Here is a 21,017-nt window from a genome sequence, read left to right as displayed (position 1 = left end):
CCACAACAAAATGCTAGCAGTACATTATTTTCCAAAATGAAATCAGGGGATTTATTTTCTGGTAATAACAACTTGCAGCTCCAGGGCTCACTGATCTCTATACAACTCATCATCCATAGTCAAAGTACAATATCACTACAGCAATAAAAGAGGTTTGAGAATCCAAAGATTTCAAAGACATAACTCTCTCCAACCAGCACCTCAACAGTGGTAGATCCTCAAAGTACCTTTATAAGACAGTGCTCTTCAAGATTATGGATGATTTTGACAGATTAGACATAGAAAGATGCTTCATTTGTTTTCCTAAACACTAGGACTAACAAAAAACTAAAACTAAAAATAGAAAACATTAGAAGTGCACAACAGGATGGACAGCATCTGTGGAAATGGGAAAAGGTCAGCAGAACTAAAGTTAAAAACATAATAGTTGCACAAGTAAAAGGGGCTCAGTTGGAACGTAGAGAAAGGCTGGAAACATCAGAAGGGTAGTCTGTGATAAACAGTAGGCCAAGAGAGAATATATGATCAGAGGTTTCATGATACAGTAGTAAAAAGGGTTGGTAATGCAAAGGTACAAATATCGTGCCAAAAAAAACATCGTTTTTGTCCCATAACTAGTCAGTGCAGTTCAGATCCATGGATGTCTTACAAGTTAATTTCTCCTGCCCTCCATCACAGACCTTGCCTTTCGGTCTTCCCACCTTTCACTTGCTCAAACCTATCACATTTTACCTTTTCCAGTTCTGGTGAAAAGGTCACAGACCTGAAATGCTTGCTTCTCTCTGCAGAGACACTGCCAAAACTGCTCTGCTTCAGCATTTGTTTTTATTTTGGATTTCCAGCACCCTCAGCATTGTGTTTTTGGACACAAAATAGGGTAGCCATAACAAATCCAATAGGGAATTCAGAAGAAATTTCTTTATCGAAAACGTAGGCACACAAGGTTCACAAGCAGAAGTATTTGAGACAAACCACATTTAAGGGAAACCTGGATAAGCATGAGGACAAAGTGCAGGCAGCAGTGAGTGAGGTGTGGCAGTTTGGTCAGTGTGGAATTAGGTGAAATGTGGGAGGGAGCCTTTCTTTTTGTTCTGTCTTGTTTTCCTAATTACTTGCACAGATCAGTGGGGACAGGGTCAAACCAAAGACCAAGAGCTGGAAGAACATCACGGGTTGAATGAAGAAGCACCAGGGATAAGTAAAAGTCAGAGAATAAAAAGTCACAAAAGTTAAAGTAAAGGAAGCATCTTAACAGTTAACTAATTAGAAAAGTTAACAAGTCAGACTAAGCAAATTTAAGTTTAACTCATGATGAGTGTGTGCAGCCAAATGAAATCAGTAATTGTCATATGTGGGAAGTCATGGAACCCACCAACGTCCTAGATGACCACATGTGGAAGAAACGCTCCACGTTTCAGAGTTTGAGCAGTGGTTGAAGACACTGTGGCACATCAAGACGGAAAGTTACGTGGAGACCACATTTAGAGAGGTGGTCACACTGCTGCTAAAGGGACTGGAGGAAAAGAGGTAGCAGCTGACCACCAGGCAGTCAAAAGGAATCAGGCAGTCAGTGCAGAAGTCCCCTGGGGCCTGCTCACAAACTGCTTTTCCACTTTTGGAAGCTGACGAGATGCTCATTCCTCAAGGGAGTGAAGACTGCACAGGAGGGAAGGAAGAAAGGAGTGACAGTGGTAGGGTATTCATTGGACAGGCATTTTTGTGGTGGCAGATGTAACTCCAAGATGGTATGTTGTCTCCTTGCTGCCAGATCAGAAATATCACTTAGTGGCTGTAAGGCATCCTGAAGAGGGAGGATAGGACAGAGGCAATGGTACACACAATGGTATCAATGATATAGGGAGAATGAGGGATGAGGCCTTGCATTAAAAATTTAGGGAGCCAAGCAGTAGACTAAAGACCTCAAAAGGTTGTAGTCTTTGGATTACTCCCAGTGCCACATGCTTAAATAAGGTGCCCAGACTGAAGATAATACTCCAAATGTCTAACCTATAATTTGTACAGGTGCAGCATCACTTCCTTGCTTTTATTCCACCACTCTAATTATAACCCAAGGTTCCTCTAAACCTTAATAAGTGCTTTAACTTTTCTGATCATCTTCATAGAGTTATGCACTTGAACCCCAAGGTCCCTTTACTTCTGTACTATCCTCAAAGTTGTACCATTGAGTCTGTACAGTCTTCTCATGTTTCTTCTACCAACATACATTACCTCAAATTTCTCTGCGTTGAAATTCATCTTCCAGTTGTGTGCCATTTGACCAACTTGTCAATATCCATCTGAAGTCACTCAATGTCATCCCCACAATCCACTGTTCTCCCTAGCTTAGTATCATCTACAAATTTAGAGACTTTTCTCTTGACACCCATCTCCAAATAGTTTATACAAATCAGAAAAAGCAAGGGTCCCAACACTGATCGCTTGGGAACACCACTTTCAACTCATTTTCAGTCTGCGAAATATTCATCTATACCTATCCCCTCTCCTTTAGCCAATTTCTACACCAAGGACCCATCAATACCAAACATTTCTAATTTGCCAATGGACCTGCCATGTAGCACTGCATTCTGAAAGTTGAAACATATGCCATCACAGCAATACCTTCATCCACTGCTTGTGCCACCTTGTCAAAGGACTCAATTTACCCAATTTATTAAAGAACTCTCATTATTTTTCTTGAAGGACATATTTATCTTATCCTGTATTATGGACTTCATCAGTTTTTCCACTATCAAGCTGACAGGTCAGTAGTTTCTTGGGTTATCCTCTGAGCCTTTCTTAAACTGCTTCATATTTTCAAAGTCTCCAGTCCCCAGTTCTAATCAAATATTCAGAGGGATCTGGAAAATTTCTGTCACTAGCTCTGCAATTTGCTCCCTTACCTCACATCTGGAGTAAATCCCATCCAGGCCTGGCAACTTTGCTATCTGGAGTACTGCCAGTCTTTTTGGCACCTCTTTTTTTTAATCCACTGCTATACTGCTTGGTTGCTCAATGCCCACATTTTCAACTGGCCCATTGTCACCATTTTCTAATTTAGACTAGAAAGATTGCTGACAGGATTTGATACACAAGAAAGAAAAAAAAAGCTTGTGTGGAGTATAAATATCAGCACAGACCAGTTGGACCAAACAGCTTCTCTACGCTACAGAATGCATGCAATTTGGTGCAAAAGATTTCAGTGTCTGATGCAAAACCCCTCTAACTTAACCCTGATAATCACAGTCAAATAAGCAATTGAGAAACAGCATGCCTTTTGTTTTGGTTCCTCATTGATGTGTTTTCCGGAAATTGTCAAGGGAGAGGGATACCTCAGTGGTTGTGAATACAGCTTTTCTCAGTTGTCAGTTTTTGACACAAGCCATTATTAAAACTCAATTGTCTCACCATCTTGTGCTATTGGCACCCTGATTTTGGTGGTAGTACAATAAACAAATAAATACTGCATTACAATCATCAAAAATTGCACGTCCTAAAGAAATTGGATCCAATGGTTTCATCTGAATCAACCACCTTAATCTCAAAAGATCTGACACAAGCAAGCAGATGTACCCAATTGGTTCAGTACCTCCCTTTTCTGATTTATTAGACAATCACTGGGGGAAAGCAATAGATAAACAAATATCTGGGTTGCAATTCCATTGGATTAATGGCCATTATATCAACAGAAATTAAATGGCAAGGATACCATACATCTGCTGTCAATGCAGTCTTTAAAGTTGAAAACACCTATCCATTTATTCTAGGAACATAGCTGGAAACAATTAAAGTCACATCAACATCCATTTTACAGCTTCAAAGAAAAACCTTTCAAATTGTTTTTTAAAAGCATAATGCCACCGTGTGACCAGGTCCTGGTCGGCCATGCTCCCGGAACAATATACACAGCTGGCCTCTACTGGATTAAGAATGGGAGTTAATAGTAGATAATAAGGTAATAGCTTATGAAATGAAAAAATACTGCCATCTTCGTTGTACAGGAATCAAAAACCTTTTCAGTAATGCTGTAAATTAGGATGTGGAAAAGAGAGAGGAACTTGGTGAAACTACAATCACTTGGAAATTGATACTGAGCATAATGATAAACCTGCAGACAGGCAAGTCTCCGGATCCTGATGGACTGAGTGCCTAATGAAGAACTGTACGCTCTGGTGTTAATTCTCAAAAGTGCTTTAGATTCTGGAAAGGTTCCACTGAACTAAACAGTAGCAAATGTAAATCATCTAGTCAAAAAGGTAGGGAAGCAGAAATCAAGGCAAGCTAATAAACTTGACATCTGTTGTAGGAAAAGCTGTTCAAGTTGATCACCAAGGAGATTATAGCTGGGCACTTAGAAAAAACTCAAGGTAATCAGAACTAGTCATCAGGGATTTGAGAAAGGGAAATAATGTTTCAACAATTTATTGGAGTTCTTTAAAGGGAAAAAAATGAGTTGTGGATAAAGGGGATCCTGCAGGTACTGTGTACTTGGATTTTCAGCAGTTGTTTGACAAGGTGCCATATTAAAAAAAACTATATAGAAGCTCATAGTGCAGGGAGTAGCATTTTAACACGGATAGATGATTGGCTAACTAGTAGAAAAGTGCATTACGTCTCAGTAGGATAGCGCATTAGAAATCTATCCCCACTATTCCCAACATCAAAGTTAAAGACTTTATAAAGGTCTGCAAAATTCCCCAATTTATCTTTCTTCAGACTCAGATTAACAGAAAAACTGGACTAATATTCTTACTTAAGAAGAATTAGTACTCAACAAATAAAAAAATTCTAGCTGCAGATAATCACTTAGGAGCCAGCAATATTAGCTCTACTGGTTAAAGCTCTACCCCAACACCTTCCTCCCACCCCCATCATTTCACTGAAATTAAGAAAAATGAGGAGTGGGGGATCTAAGAAAACTACAAAATTCTGACAGGACTAGGCAGGATAAATGCAAGAAGGATGTACCTGACGAGCAGAGTGTCCAAAATTAAGAGTCTCTATCTAAGAATTTCTTCATTGAGAAAGTGAAGAGCCTGTGGAACAGAAAGCAGTTGAGACCAAAACATTGAATGTGTTCAAGGAGTTAGATGTCATCTGAGGGCTGAAGGGATCATAAGTTATGGGGAGGTAGTGGGAATAGGGTATCGAGTTAAACGATCACATTAAATGGTAAAACAGGCTCAAAAGACAGAATGGCACACCCTGGTCCTTTTTTTTTTTAAATGGCTGTGTGTTTCTATGTTTTCCTTTATTATGAGATAATCTGAACATAAATGTAAAGATGTTAGGTTCAAATTAGGACACCGATCAATTATTGTGTGCAGCTTTAACTTCATTATTTAATGATTTTTTTATTTTAACTGATGCATCGGATCTGGATGATGCTGGCTAAGCCAGCATTTATTGCCCACCGAATGGTTACCCTTAGGAAGGTGGTACTGAACTACCTTCGCAAGTGGCCTGCATGGGTTCAAGGCAGAAGCTCACCACCGCCTTCTCAAATAAACATTGGTCCAGTCAGCAATGCCCACATTCTATCAACAAGTTTCCTTTAAAAAAAAACTTCTTTTAAAAATAAGTGGCTTGGAGGTAGTTCAGAGAAAGTTTACTTGATTGACACGTTGATCGAGTGCTGTCTTATGGTAGGTTGGACAGATTGGGTTCAGTTCTAATGAAGTTCAGAAGAGTAAAGGCTGACAAGATTAAAGTGTATAAGATCCTGAAAGGTCTTGAGGAGCTATTGTCACCTTTTCATACACCTGTTTTGTAGTGTTATTGTGAATTTGTGACTAATTCGGTTGTCTAGAACCTCAAAATCTACACCATATTAAGATTGTACCTCTTCTGTGAATTACATCACCATTCTTTAATGCGTCAAACTAGATGGTCTTGCTAAACTGCAAACTAATAAGACGAGAAAATCATGAGTCAAAGTAAGTCAATATATCCACCGTTCTAACTCAGTTGTAACTTCCATAGCTAAATTTTCTTGTCTTCCTACTATTGTCTTGCATTCTAAAACAAAATCTTGCAATAGATTATCTATCCAGATTATCAATATAAATTCTACAATCTTGCACAACTGGATGCAATTAATTGTATGAAGTTTACAACTAACACATGCAATCACAATAATTTGAACATACATTAACTCGAACATACCAAAACCATACTTGAGCAAACTATGAAGGCATAAATCTAAGATGCTCATCAGTGGTATTTCTATTTCCTTGTAAACATCATACAAATTCATGTGTTGATTCAACAGGGGATTGCTGCAGCCTTTTATATACAAATATTGCTTTGCTTTAAAACATGGCCTGATTAAAAAAAAATCTGAAAATATCACCACAATAAATTTGAAGGCATTTGGTTTGTAAGGAAACTTTACATCATACTTTTAAGTATACTGTACAGAATTTTTAAAATTTCACTAATTGCTCAACTCTAATTGCACTTGAAAAAGGTGATGCAACATCACCTTATTTAACCACCGCAGCCTGTGAAATTGCACAAATGCTGTTAGGTTAGGAAATCATGGCATCACAGAACAGACACAGCTCAGATGGAGACCATTCAGCCCACTGTGTGAATTCGGCTCTCTGCAGGAGCACCTCATCTAGCACCTACAAACTTATCCTTTTCAGACAATTATTCAGTTCTCCCCTGAAGGCCTCAATTGAATCAGCCTACATCACATTCCAGATTCCCACTGTTGTTACGCAAAAATGTTTTCACCATCATTTCGTTTCCAATCACCACCTCTCAGACGGGAGCAGCTCCCAGCTTCTCCAATCTATCCAGAGTTGCAGGTTTTTGGTTCCAGGCAATGATGCAAAAAAGCAATTTATTTTAGAGCCAGAGTGACATGTAGCTTGGAAGCGAACTTATTCACAGTTGTGTTTTCATGCATCTTCTGCCCTTGTCCTCCTGGGTAGATGGGAGTTGCAGAGATGATATCAACAATGTACTGAAGAGTTTCTGTCCCCTCCACATTTGAAGAGTCATCTAAACTTGAAACATTAACTTACTTTCTCTCCATGGATGCTGCCTGACCTGCTGTGATCTCCAGCATTTTTTTGTTTTCAGTTGCTGCTGTGTATCTTGTAGATGGCACACACTTTGAGGAAACAAATTTTTAAGGTGAAGGATGGGGGGGGGGGGGCATGCCAACTCAGTGATTTGCTGGATCCTGGATGATGCAAAGTTTTGGGAGTGTTGTTGAAGCTGCACTCAGCCAGCTAAATGGACAGCTTTCCTTCAATGCTTGACTTGTACCTTGCTGATAGTAGGAGAATTTATCAGGAATCGGAGTCGAGTTTCTTCCTGCAGAATCCTCAGTCACTGACTTGCTTTTGTAGCCTGTGTTTGTGTATCTGGTGTGGCTAAGTCTCTGGTTTCTTATGACTTGCAAGAATTAAAAATTCAAGCTGTCACATGTCAGCTTCAAGTATCCTTGGGGTAGCATTCAGGAAGCTAAATTTGCAAGTAATCCTCAAAAAGCCTCATTTAATTATCCCCATTAACATTTGAAGGCTGTAGAAAATCACCCATTACTATTACAATGCAGTATAATAATATACCCTTGTGAAAAGGATTATAGTATAAGTGATCAAAAGGGAAAATTTGGAAATTGTTAAAAACAGATGTGAAAGATTACATATTATTCTGGTTCAAACTTGGATCAAACAAAATATTTGCATTTAAATGTTAAGTGTTACATGTACTTCTCGCTCTCGTCTAATTCATATCACACTGTTATTCTTTGTCTCCTCCCAATTACTTCTGTCACTAAGTTTGCTCTAATATCTTATTTCTCTCAGCTTTCTAATCACCAACAACTCCTCAATCCTCCAAATGCAGCAGTTTATCACCTCCTACCCTCTGCAGCTTGTTTGTCCAACCTTTCACAAGAAGCTTCCATGAGCATTTGATCTGCTTAATAACTTCTCTATCTGAACATACAGATGAATCATTGGAACCCCAGTTTCAGTCCCATCTCACATACTGTTTGAGGTCAAGTATTTCTAGAGTTCTCTCCATCTACATTTTCCTGGGAACACTTGCTTGAGAAAGTAGTCTGTTAACTGGCCCTCAGCTTCAAGTTGGTTTTTTTTGCATTTCATGCCTTACTCAAATTTCTGGTTGTGCTTTCAAATTCAAGCCACTTTGAGTCATAGAGTCCCACAGCATGAAGACAGGCCCTTTGGCCCAAACTGGTCCATGCCAATCAAAAAGTCCAATCACGCTAACCCCATTTCCCTGCATTTGGCCCATATCCTTCCAAAACCTTTCCTATCCATGTATTTGTCCAAATAACTTTTAGATGTTGTTAATGTACCCGCCTCAACCACTCCCACTGGCAGCTCATTCCAATTGGGTATTATCTCCTTCATAGCAATCTGCACAATTTGAGGTGACCTGCATATATCCTTCAGGTTTATCTGTTGCTAGACCTTCCTGACAAATTGTTTGCTTGGGGAGATTGGAAACAAATTTTCTAGAGATTTTCTTCTGTTTCTCTGGTTTCTTGTACCTTCAGGAGATTACATGGCTATGGAGAGAGGAGGGGAGGTGAGAGGTAGGGCAGGAAATGTTTGATTATGATTCTCTAGGATCAGAAGTCTGAGACAAGTTTATGAAGCAGCTCATCTTTTCCTATTATTTTTTGTATATTACCATTGATTAAAGAATAGCACATAAAGGTCCCCTGGGCATTACCCAGATTATCTACACATTCGCCATTTTCTTACTTTTATTCTCATCCACATTATGGCTGCTTTCCTTCAAGTATCCTCATGTAACAGTCATCAATTTATGTCATCGTTATTTATCTGCTCAATCATCAGGGAGTAAAATAATAATAATATTAAAATACAATAAATAAGCATTGACTGCTCTTCAGGAACAATATAAATAGCATGCAGCAAAGTATAACTGGATATCTCTAATTCCAGACATATTGTCCAGTTGTTTGAAATTTCAGTTGCAAAAGCTGCAAAATATAATCTTAGTTTTCCAAGAGAGGTAAAGGTCTAACTTACTTATAACTGTACAGCACCATGGTCTCATCAGGCCATCAACTGCAGTGACTTCACTTATCAAATACTTCAGCACAAGTTCAGAGTCTGGGCCCTTTGCCATTACAATGAAGTTGAAAGGGACCCTTAAGAGAATGAGTTATTAATTGGCATAGAAGTTACTTGAGAGCACTCTTATAATAATTAAACAATGACCACAGGAAAAAGGAGAGGCGTAAACTGATAAGCCGGACAATCAAGATTTATTTTTAATTTAATCTATTTTTACACACCTCTGGAGCAGGTGCGATTTGTACCCAGGACCCCTGCTCCAGGGGTCACTACCACTGCACCACAAAGCGGCCCTAGGACAATAAATGTTTTTTTTAAAAACATTTAATCTATTTTTCGAATCAAACTGTTCAGAGACTTTATTACACGCTTCTCTGGAGCAGGTGGGGCTTGAACCCTGGCCTCCCAGTCCAGATAAACAGACAATATCACTGCACCACAAGGCAGACCAGAGGACAATCAACGCTATGTTAGGAAGTAGAGTGATAACGCCTGGAATGGCCTTTTGGTAAACTGGCAGAGACTGAAGTTATGGAATTACACATGAGAGTTTCATATGCTTGGTATGGAGAAATGCAGGAAGTGAGGAAAATCCTGAGTTTCTATGGACAACTGAGCTACATTGGTCCAAAGGCAGATCAAGAACAAAACAGACTTAAACCCAACTGATTTGGCTTTTGTGTCAACAATGGCGATGCAAAAATATTTAGACATAGTAATGTGTGTGTATTCAAGAACACGCATATTATGTTTTCTGTTAATTTTCATAGCAACCTTATTATGGCACATTAGGGGTTTCTGGTCTATTTGTAGTCGCTAATCTGAGTAGCTCTTCACCATTCGTCACAGCTCCCCCAGAAAATAACTTTTCCCTCCAAGCAGCAGAACTCTAACTAGGTCAATCAGATTTTCCATGTAAACAGCCTAATCCCCACACAGTGTTGCAATACATCAAATCGAATGTATTTTGACAATACTGTGATGCAACTCTGTGCCCATTACTGCACACAAAGCAAATTCCATTCTTGCCTTCAGGTATAAACGAGAAATCAATCACATCACCCTAAAGCATGAAGCAAAGAAGATGAAAGGAAGAAAAGGAAAAATAAACAAACTGTATGCCATCCCAAGGCACATTCCAAAAAGCTCAGCAGTAAGGTCAACAACATACTGGGGGAGATGAGTGTGGGTGGGACATGTACCCCCCCTAATATACTGTAAGGAGAAAATTGGAAATGAGAAACCAGAAAATAGTTCAATAAATTAAGCCCTCCAAGATCATTTAAAATAAGTACACAGGTCACAGATTTAACTCCAAAGTCAGGCAATGTGACAGTGCAAAGCAACTGCCTTGAGCAGTTCAACTTCAATCTTCCACCATGCATCAGGTGTAAAACACATTCTGTAGTGTTACGTAAACATAAGCAATGTACTGAGTTCTAAAAGCATAAGAAAATTCAAGGACACAAAAACACCTTCCGCAACATAATGAATTTCCCAAAACTGTGTTCATAAACTGGCCCAATTTTTTCAAAAAAACTTCTCCCAATACATTCTATTAACAGAAGGATATGTAGATGGCAGAAGCAGGCTGTACCACATAACTGGATAGAACAGACCATTTGGCCTCTCTCCTCTTCAATGTTATACATGTTGAAATCCACAAATGTTCACAGCACAAAAAGAAATCTATTAAATGTGCCTGCTCCACGACAATGATTTAATCCCATTCTTCACTCTTCCTTGACTGGTGCATATTTAAAATATTCAGCAGCTTTATTTTCAAAGGTTCCAAGAATCCTGCTTCCACCAACATTTCTGGTAGAGCATTGCAACTCATGAAACCTTTGAAGAGATTAATTTTATGCCCCTTAAGTTTAACTCATTGACCAATAGAAATATGTCAGCAAACCAGCTCCATCAGATCATATTGAACAATTTTAACTGAGATGAAAAGTTTCTCTAGTCTTTTCTCATAACCAAAGCCTCTCATCCAACACAGTCTTTGGGAATCTCTATTACACCCAAGGCACTGACATAACCCAATCCACATTATAGAATCCAGAAGTACCCTCAATTTACAATTTTATTTTAAAACAAACTATTTGTATTTTCTCAGTGTCCTAGCCTCCTATAGCACTGGATTTCATTTAGAGTCTTTCATATGGAGGATTCCCAACTCCCAAAACAAAAACTAGAGCATGCAGAATCCTATCAGCTTCTTATGGAATAGTGGTAGTGTCGCGGCTCAAGTTCCCACCAGCTTCAGAGGTGAATCATAACACATCTGAATTGGATGATTAAAAGTATCTACCATCATCACTACACAACACAGGCGTTTACTATGCCAACAGAGTTTCTAGGGCTCTTGTGGCACAGTGATAGTTTTCCCACCTTTGGGCGAAAAGATCCAGGTTAAAGTGCTAACTGCCCTGGGAATGTGACATAAAATGTTTGATCAGGTTAATTAAACTAACTGTGGTACCATTTGAGTCACACAGCACATGGCAGTGTTCCTATCTCAGAAGTAAAATGCCAGAGTTCAAGTCTCACATGCTCCAGAGGATGTCATAACATGTCTGAACAGGCTGATTAAAATTATCTACAGATTTATTTGTCAAAGTCTTCAAAAAGAAAATCTGACCTTCTCTAGCAGGAAAGTCATCCACTAAAATTATTCCAGCAGGTTGTTATTGCTGTACATGCACTATTTCAGCTTAACCCTCAGAATGGCCATTGCGATACATTACCGAGGCAAGTGGGCCTCTCGTGGTATTGTGGTTCTGCCGAATTTTTTTAATTGAAGGCTCAACTTCACTTATTTCTGAAGGTTATTCCATGTCAATAATCGAATTCTACAATCATTCATAAGATTTGTTAAATCAGTCCCTCATGCTGTTCTGTTATGCAGATCTCCAAGCATATTGGAAAGTAGTACAAAATCTGAATAACAAATTATTATCCTGTCCTTCAAATCAAATACTTTGAAAAGCATTTGACATAGGAGCATAGGAATTGGGTGCGGGATCAGGAAATTCAGCCCTTCCAGCCCACTCTGCCATTAACATGATCATGGCTGATCATACCCTGGTCTCAACTCCACTTTCCTGACTGCTCCACAATAGCCCTTTATCCCACGTTTCGTCAGAAACATATCTATTTCTTTCGTGAATCTGTTGATTGATTCTGCCTCCACTTGACTCCATGGCAGTGTGTTCCACAGATTCACAACCCTCAAAGAAGCGGTTTCTCATCTCAGTTTTGAAACTACCTCTCCCTCACTCCATATGCATGCGCGCTTGTTCAAGACTGTTCCACAAGGGAGAACATCTGTTCAATTTCCACCTTAACAATCCCCTTTAGCATTTTATATACCTCAAAACGGATCACCCCATCCCATTCTTCTGAACTCCAATGCGTACAAGCCCAAGCTTTTCAACTGTTCCATGTACAACAGCCCTTTCAACTCTTGAAATCAACCGTGTGAACCTCCTCTGAACTGCCTCCAATACCACATCTTTCCTCAAGTAAGGAGACCAAAGCTGGACACAATACGCCAGACATGGTCACATCAATGCCTTACATAATTGTAACAACACTTCATTACTTTTATAATACAATCCTTTTGTAATAAATGCCAGGATTCCATTTGCCTTCCTTATATGCTGCACCTCCGTACCTAAAGTCTGCAATTCATGCACAATGCTCAGATGGCTCTACACTGACACACTTTATATTTGCTTCCCATTTATATAATAAGTTGTCCTTCTATTTTTTTCCAGCCATAGTGGACAGCCTTGCACTTATCCACATTAAATACCCTCTGCTAGATTCCGGCCCACATTCTAGCCTATATTCATCTTTAAACTCTAGCTCATCACTGCCTGGTTTCCAACTTATTTTAGTATCATCCATGAACTGTCAATAGTTGCAGCAATTTTACTTCAGGATTCAAACTTTCTTACTCAGTACTGCTTTAAACCACAAGCAAAATCTAAATTGAGAAGTAGATTTTGGCAATTATTGATGGAGGGGATATCTCCATTTGCACAGAAAATTGAAAAAGACCTGCAAGCAACAACAAACTGATTAGTTTCTGAAGATATTGCATGTACCTTACTCATTGCTGGTCCACAATTTTGTTCACTCTCACATCACCATACAGAAATATTCATAGATCAATAACGAATGAGAAATTAGCTGTTTACCATTTATTTGGTTGTTTTTATACTGAGGGTCAAAAAATATCTATCAAGAATAACTTTCCACAGAATATATTACAGTCCTTCAAAAACAGTTTGTGTTAATGAAAGATTCTGCTGAAATATTTATGATATCATAGCTAGAAATACCTTCTGAACTTGAATAATGATACATTTCCTAAATACTCTCACTCTTCATCTTCACTTTTGCTGATCACTTTGGAATGAGAGAATGAGGAGGAAATGAAACTGGTGTAACCATTTCAAACACAACACAAAATGTTTATTGGTTTGGTTTATTTCCTTTATGTCATCCAGAGGTCTGTTTAGAGAAAACTTAGAATAAACAATTTGAATTGCCCAATGAAGAATCCAAGGTTCAGTATACTTCTAGGAGAAAGCAAGACTGCAGATGCTGGAGATCAGAGTAGAGAGGGTGGTGCTGGAAAAGCAGAGCCGGTCAGGCAGCATCAGAGGAGTATGAGAATCGGCAAATCAGGCATTAGCCCTTCCTGATTAAGGGCTAATACCTGAAACGTCGATTCTCATGCTCCTCGGATGCTGCCTGACCTGCTGTGCTTTTCCAGCATCAGTGTACTTCTGCCAGCAAATCAATTCTCAAGAATTTCAGTAATTCTGAGGTTTCTTCCAAAGTTCCCGCTCTGTTTCCTTGTGCACCTTGGACTATTTCTTTATCTTTTATTCCTAGTCGTATCTGCTTCCATGTTGATGAGAGCTTACTTAATATACTTGCTGAGCATACACTGCTTTCCTTATGTCAAATAATTCAAAATAAATCTCTACACGGGAGGCTGCTGAGCAAGGTGAGGGCCCATGGTGTCCACACGGGAGGCTGCTGAGCAAGGTGAGGGCCCATGGTGTTCGAGGTGAGCTGCTGGGATGGATTGAGGATTGGCTGTCTAACAGAAGGCAGAGAGTTGGGATAAAAGGTTCTTTTTCAGAATGGCAGCCGGTGACGAGCGGTGTCCCGCAGGGTTCGGTGCTGGGGCCACAGCTGTTCGCATTATATATTAACGATTTGGATGAGGGAACCGGGGGCATTCTCGCGAAGTTTGCCGATGATACGAAGTTAGGTGGACAGGCAGGTAGTACTGAGGAAGTGGGGAGGCTGCAGAAGGATCTTGACAGGTTGGGAGAGTGGTCCAGGAAATGGCTGATGGAATTTAACGTGAGCAAGTGCGAGGTCTTGCACTTTGGCAAAAAGAATAAAAGCATAGACTACTTTCTAAATGGTGAGAAAATTAATAAAGCCAAAGCACAAAGGGATCTGGGAGTGCTAGTCCAGGATTCTCTAAAGGTAAACATGCAGGTTGAGTCCGTGATTAAGAAAGCGAATGCAATGTTGTCTCTTATCTCAAGAGGGTTGGAATATAAAAGCAGAGATGTACTACTAAGACTTTATAAAGCTCTGGTTAGGCCCCATTTGGAGTACTGTGTCCAGTTTTGGTCCCCACACCTCAGGAAGGACATACTGGCACTGGAACGTGTCCAGCGGAGATTCACACGGATGATCCCTGGAATGACAGGTCTAACATATGAGGAACGGCTGAGGATACTGGGATTGTATTCGTTGGAGTTTAGAAGATTAAGGGGAGACTTAATAGAGACGTACAAAATAATACATGGCTTGGAAAAGATGGATGCTAGGAAATTGTTTCAGTTAAACGAGGAGACTAGGACCCGTGGACACAGCCTTAGAATTAGAGGGGGTCATTTCAGAACAGAAATGCGGAGGCATTTCTTCAGCCAGAGAGTGGTGGGCCTGTGGAATTCATTGCCACGGAGTGCAGTGGAAGCCGGGACGCTAAATGTCTTCAAGGCCGAGATTGATAGATTCTTGTTGTCTCGAGGAATTAAGGGCTACGGGGAGAACGCTGGTAAGTGGAGCTGAAATGCGCATCAGCCATGATTGAATGGCGGAGTGGACTTGATGGGCCGAATGGCCTTACTTCCACTCCTATGTCTTATGGTCTTATGGTCTTACATTTAGTAAAGCAATGTTTACTGACCAGGATATTACTAGTGTTCCCAAATGAACACTTTGTTCCTCTCCACTACACACCACAAACACATACTTGTTATAGTTTAAATTAACTATACAGAAGTTAGCAATTTTCTGGAAAGCCATGAAGTACATTTGCAGCTGCGAGGGTGGATGAGTAAGCAACAGACGTCAACAACCCTTAGTGTTCAGCTGAAAGAAGGTACAACTTGTGCAGGGTGAGAGGCTTACTATTTTTACATGTATGAATAATGTTAATATTACTGTGAAGCTAACCTGTCGTCTACAGCAATTCAAATATTCACAAATCTTTCCTTTTGGCTATCATGAAGTTGCTTGCTGAAATAGACCCTCAAATTTATTAAATACGCATAGACATTGAAGTGCCCACTAATATTCCTGCACTAGAGCTGGAAAATGTAACTGACGCTTTGGAGTATACAAGTACATACATTGCATTTAAAAGCTTGTAAAGGCTCAAAGTTATCTTGTACATTAAAAATAATTTACATTTGTATAAATCTTTGTGGCCAAGGTGCGCATAATGCATGAAGATGATTGCACTTGACATCACATCTGTTTCCCAAGAATTAGGTCCCAGTTTGGAAAGACCTTGTGGGAAAACTTAGATGGCAAGCAACAGCTACTTGCATTTATACTTTAATAACATGGCAAAAAATTTTCACAAGACTGTTAACAATGGCACTGAGCCACTAAGGAAATATAGAAACAGATGAGCTAAGATATCAGGAGCGTCTTAAAGGAGTAAAGAGAGTGTGTGCCTGTGTACATGTGTTCCAGAGCCTACACACTAGACAGTTGAAGAGATAAATGCCAATGGAGAAGTGAAGGAATGCACAAAATGGAGAAGTGCAAAGATAGCAGAGAAATGTGCACCTGCAGATTAAAGAGATATGGAACGACAAGAGAATAGAGGGATTTGAGAACAAGACCAAAAACTTTAATATTGTGATATTGCCCCATCAGAAGCCAGCACAGCACAATGGTGAGTGAATGGGACTTGGTATGAAATAGAATATGGTCAGCAAAGCTTTGAATCAGCTCAAATTTAGGGGGATAGAAGATGGAGCCAGCAAGAATGATGGGATATACAAGTTGTAAGTTTGCTCACTGAGCTGGTAGATTTGTTCTCAGATGTTTCGTCACCATGCTAGGTAGCATCATCGGTGAGCCTCCAGTGAAGCACTGGTGTTCTGTCCTGCTTGCCATTTGTGTGTCTTGGTCTGTGGTGGTGGGTGATATCACTTCTGGTTGTTTTTCTGAGAGGTTGGTAAATGGGGTCCAAATCGATATGTTTCTTAATGGAGTTCCAGTTTTAATGCCAGCCCTCTAGGAATTCTTGTGTATATCTTTGTTTAGCCTATCTCATGATGGATGTATTGTCCCAGTTGAACTGGTGCTCTTTGTCTGTGTATGGATACTAGTGGTAGTTGGTAATATCTTTTAGTTGCAGCCCTTGCAGGGTATTTTGTATAGGACGTACATTCTGCTGGTTATTGGTTCTGGGTCCTTTAAATTCATCAGGAACTGTTTCAGTGTGGTAGTACGTTTATGGGCTACCATGATGCCTAGAGGCCAGAGTAGTCTGGTCATCATCTCAGAGATGTCTCCTGTAGTTGAGCATCTGGTCAGTGTGCGTCCACATAGTGAACCCAAAGGACAACATCCTCCAACTAGTAAACCTGTGCCTCACAACTCACTTCACCTTCAATGACAAGATCTACAAACAAATCAATGGGACACCTATGGGATCACCAATATTGGGACTCTTAGCAGAACCAGTCATGCAGAGGTTAGAGTGAACAGCCCTTTCCATGAACCAGCCCCAAGTTTTGGGTCTGCTACGTGGATGACACCTTTGTCATCACAAAACACAACAAATTAGAAGAAATCCACAAATACATAAACAGCATCCTTACTGGTATAAAGTTCACCAAAGAGGAAGAGAACAACAAGACTCCCCTTCATAGATGTCACAGTAGAATGAAAAGCCAGAGAGCTGCAGACCAGTATCTACAGGAAAGCCACACATACCAACCAGATACTCAACAACAGGAGCAATCATCCCAACACCCCAGGTGGAGCTGCATCAGGACATTATTTAAACGAGCCCCAAACACATTGCAGCACCCAGGAACTATGAGAAACAGAGGAAAAACATCCATACAACATATTCAGGAACGGGTACCTGGTAAGCATAGTCCACCAATTCTTACGCAACAGACCTAAACAAGACAACAACACACCCACAGACTCTAGCCACCTGCCATACGTTAACAAACATTACATTGGACAAACGGGCAGAAAACTAGCCACCAAAAGACTGACCAACTATCACTAGTAACCATACACACAGACAGAGGGAAACCAGTTCAACTACGATAGGCTAAACAAAGACACACACGGGAATCCCTAGAGGCCTGGCATTCAAACCAAAACTTCATTAACAATCATATCAATCTGGATCCCATTTACCAACCTCTCAGAAAAAGAACCGCAAGTGATATTACCCACCACAACAGACCAAGACACAAAAATAGCAAGTGGGACAAAACACCGTGCTGCAAGGCTCTCATGATATTACCTAGCATGGTGATGAAATGTGAGAACACACCTACCAGCTCAGTGAGCAAATTTACAACCTAATTCACAACCTGAGCTATAAATCTTTAAAATCAGGATACACAAGTCGAAAGACAAGACTGACATGGATAAGGTGCAGAGATGGGCAGTATTAAAGGAGGAAGTACGCTGAGCTGAACGTGTGGATGTGTGACCAGAATCTCATCAGTCTTAATTATGATGCCAAGGTTATGAACAAGAAACCAATACAAAATTAATGCTCTTAGGGTGAAGTACTTCTGGTGTTTGGGAGGTAATCTGGCACAAGGAACTTTGGAAGCTTAGTTGTGTGTAGTAAGATCCCATAACTACAATCAGATAATGACTAGGTGCACTTTAAATGGAGTTGGTCACACCTGCACACACACACCATGAGTGCTGGGGATAAAATAAGCACTACCGCACTTAGGTGGTAGTGTGGGGGTTAAATAAAAAAAAATGAACAGATTGTGTGAATAAAGATTCGTGCACTTTGTGTCTTTCACTGTGTCGCACACCTGCACACACACACACACCATGGGTGCTGAGGGAAAAATAAGCACTACCGCACTTAGGCGGTAGTGTGGGAGTTAAATTATTTAAAGAAAAGAAAGAAAAAAAAGAAAAAAAAAGAAAAGAAAAAAAAAAGAAAAATAAATGGAGTTGGTTTAAGTGATAATGCTCACCAGAACTCTGGAAGAAATTCCCTATGTTTTTCAAGTAGTTAACAGAATCTTTTGCAATTGCCCAATTTAGTTTTAAGGATTTTAATTAACTTTCTTATATAAAAGCTGGCACCCCCAGCAGTGGATCACCTGTTTACAATTACAATGATCAGTTAGTTTAGATTCAACACTAAACCATAATTTGAACCATGGTCAATTGACACATAAGTGAGGATGTTACTAGTAAGCCAAGGCTTACCCTTTAGGTAGGAATATACACAAGTATGATAAATGCAAATTCACACTGTCTTTCATAAATAGTTCAAGTTCTCATTCCAGCCTCTCATTCTCAATTCTAAAGTACAATTGTCACATTTGCAGACTAACTGAATGAAAGATTGGTAACTGACAAGAGTGTTACTGGAATTGGCAGAGGACACAATTGCAATCATGTTGCCTTGGGCATCTATTATTTAAGTTACTATTCATGATAGGGTATTTTAGCATTTAATGTTTCTCTAAAAACGGCTACGTTGCAATTATCTTAAAGGTCTAATGTTGAATGAAGTAGGGGCTTTATGTCCATTAGCTTGATCAAGTTCTAACAAGCAACTCCAAGAAGAGCAAACTAACAAATACATCACTAACTGAGATATACATTTGTAGCACATACATTTCCACTATGTTCTCTACTGTAAGCATGCAAAAGAAAAGCCACAAATTATAGATCTCATTTTATCCGATACAATTCGGGCAGTTAGCTTGCCAAGCAGTCCATGTTAAATTCAAATTTATATTTATACAACAGAATATCAAAGTTGAATGTGAAAGGGCGAGAGAGTTCATAAGACTCATGAGAATGGCTTCAGGAGTGAGGAACTTCGGTTTTGTAGGCAAATTAGGGAAGTGGGGACTGTATTCTTCAAACAAAAAGCTGTTAGAGGTACTCAAATCATGAGGGGTCTTGAAAGTAGGTAAGGAAAAGTTGTTCCCAATGGTTAAAGAATTGAGAACGACAGGACAGTTTTTAAGGTATTTGGTAAAAGTAGCAATCATGACATCAGAATGCACTACCACAGTGTGTAATGGAGGCAGATTCCATTGAAGAGAATTTTGGATTATTAACCAAAAAGTAAGGATGTGCAGGGTTACAAAGAGAAAAACAGTGAAGTGACACAAGGCAAATTTCTCCTTTGAAGGGCTAGCACAGAGACGAAGTATCGAATGACTTCCTGTGTTGTTGACATCCAGTGATTCTGAGTTGGCTTCACAACAGTTTGAAACCTCTATATACTCAATCAGCTGCGCTCTCCTTTATTCTCCCCTATCTCCAAGTTCCGACTAGTTCTTTGCAACGGAACAGAACGCCAAGGTGACACAGTCCATGAAACTATGTAGTTGAGATTTAGGCTGCTGGTGAACACATCCGCCTAAAATTGCATAACACTCTCTCATTTCAAAACACAGTAGAAACCTGAAAGTTTGTGCCCTACCCCTGTGGTTTCTCTCCAAACTCTCGGGTTGAATTTAAGATTCCTCTGCCTGAATTGTTGAGCTCACTGCATTAAAATTGGAGCTGGGGCATCTCTTTCCTTTTAAAGAGAAAGCACTTGAATGTGCAGAACATTAACACAGGAAGCAGACTAAAAGACAAATGAAGGTGCAAGCTGTTGTCCACCCTGCTCAGGCAGAGACTGTAATGTGAAGGAGGGAGGGTGTTGCCGAGAAGGCAGCAGCTGCTTGTGGGAGGCCTACCCCCAGTAGTAGGGCCTGGTGCCTCCGCCTCCCTCTCGCTAAACCCGCTTCACTCCTCCTTACCTTTTCGCCTAAAAAATGACATGTTCGGGGACTATGCGGGAATTGTGGCGCCGCTCGTTCAGTGCATGGCCGGCGGCTCAGACCTCGCTTCATTCATTATACGAGAGGGAAAGAGGGAGCTGTCAAACCGGCACTTCCTCCTCCTCATAGTCTTCTGTCGGCGGCCATCGAGCCGAGCGGAAACCGACGGAGCCGAGCGCTGCCGAAGGAACGTGAGTGGAGCCGAGCGCTGCCGAAGGAACGGGAGTGGAGCCGAGCGTTGCCGAAGGATGGTGAATCTAGCCGAGCGTTGCCGAAGGGACGTGCGTGGAGCCGAGTGCAGTGCGCCGAGTAGAGCCGAAAGGATGTGGTTGGAGCCGAACGAAGGCGAGTGGAGCCGAACGCCGCCAAAAGACTGTGAATGGAGCCGAGCGTTGCCGAAGTAAAGTGAATGGAACTGAGCGCTATGAACGAAGGAAACCGCGCAAACGCACTAAAGTGCTAGACTCAGTAGGAGAGACCCCAAAAGGACAAGGGACCCTGGACTCTGCATAGTTGCATTCGCACACTGCAGCCACAAACAGATACCTCGCACAAGTCAGCTATATTTAGCACC

General features: G+C 40.4%; 1 protein-coding gene across 3 annotated transcripts in view; it reads right to left on the bottom strand.

Annotated features, from left to right (window-relative positions):
* The window catches only part of akap10 (A-kinase anchoring protein 10), a 68,906-nt gene extending 48,246 nt beyond the window's left edge, over positions 1 to 20,660 (bottom strand). The window contains exon 1 of one of the 3 annotated variants that reach the window (XM_087977292.1): positions 20,423 to 20,660. In XM_087977292.1, coding sequence (XP_087833418.1) covers positions 20,423 to 20,444 — 22 coding nt within the window. In that variant the 5' untranslated portion in view covers positions 20,445 to 20,660. The remainder of the gene's footprint in view (positions 1 to 20,422) is intronic. The other 2 variants (XM_043718328.2, XM_043718329.2) reach the window with 2 other exon arrangements.
* Positions 20,661 to 21,017: the final 357 nt, after the last annotated feature.

This window comes from Chiloscyllium plagiosum, unplaced genomic scaffold (genome assembly GCF_037043375.1).
Source record: "Chiloscyllium plagiosum isolate Xiang-an unplaced genomic scaffold, Cpla_swu_hap1 HiC_scaffold_31, whole genome shotgun sequence".
Classification (NCBI taxonomy): domain Eukaryota; kingdom Metazoa; phylum Chordata; class Chondrichthyes; order Orectolobiformes; family Hemiscylliidae; genus Chiloscyllium; species Chiloscyllium plagiosum.
This window is presented reverse-complemented; position numbering and strand designations above follow the sequence as displayed.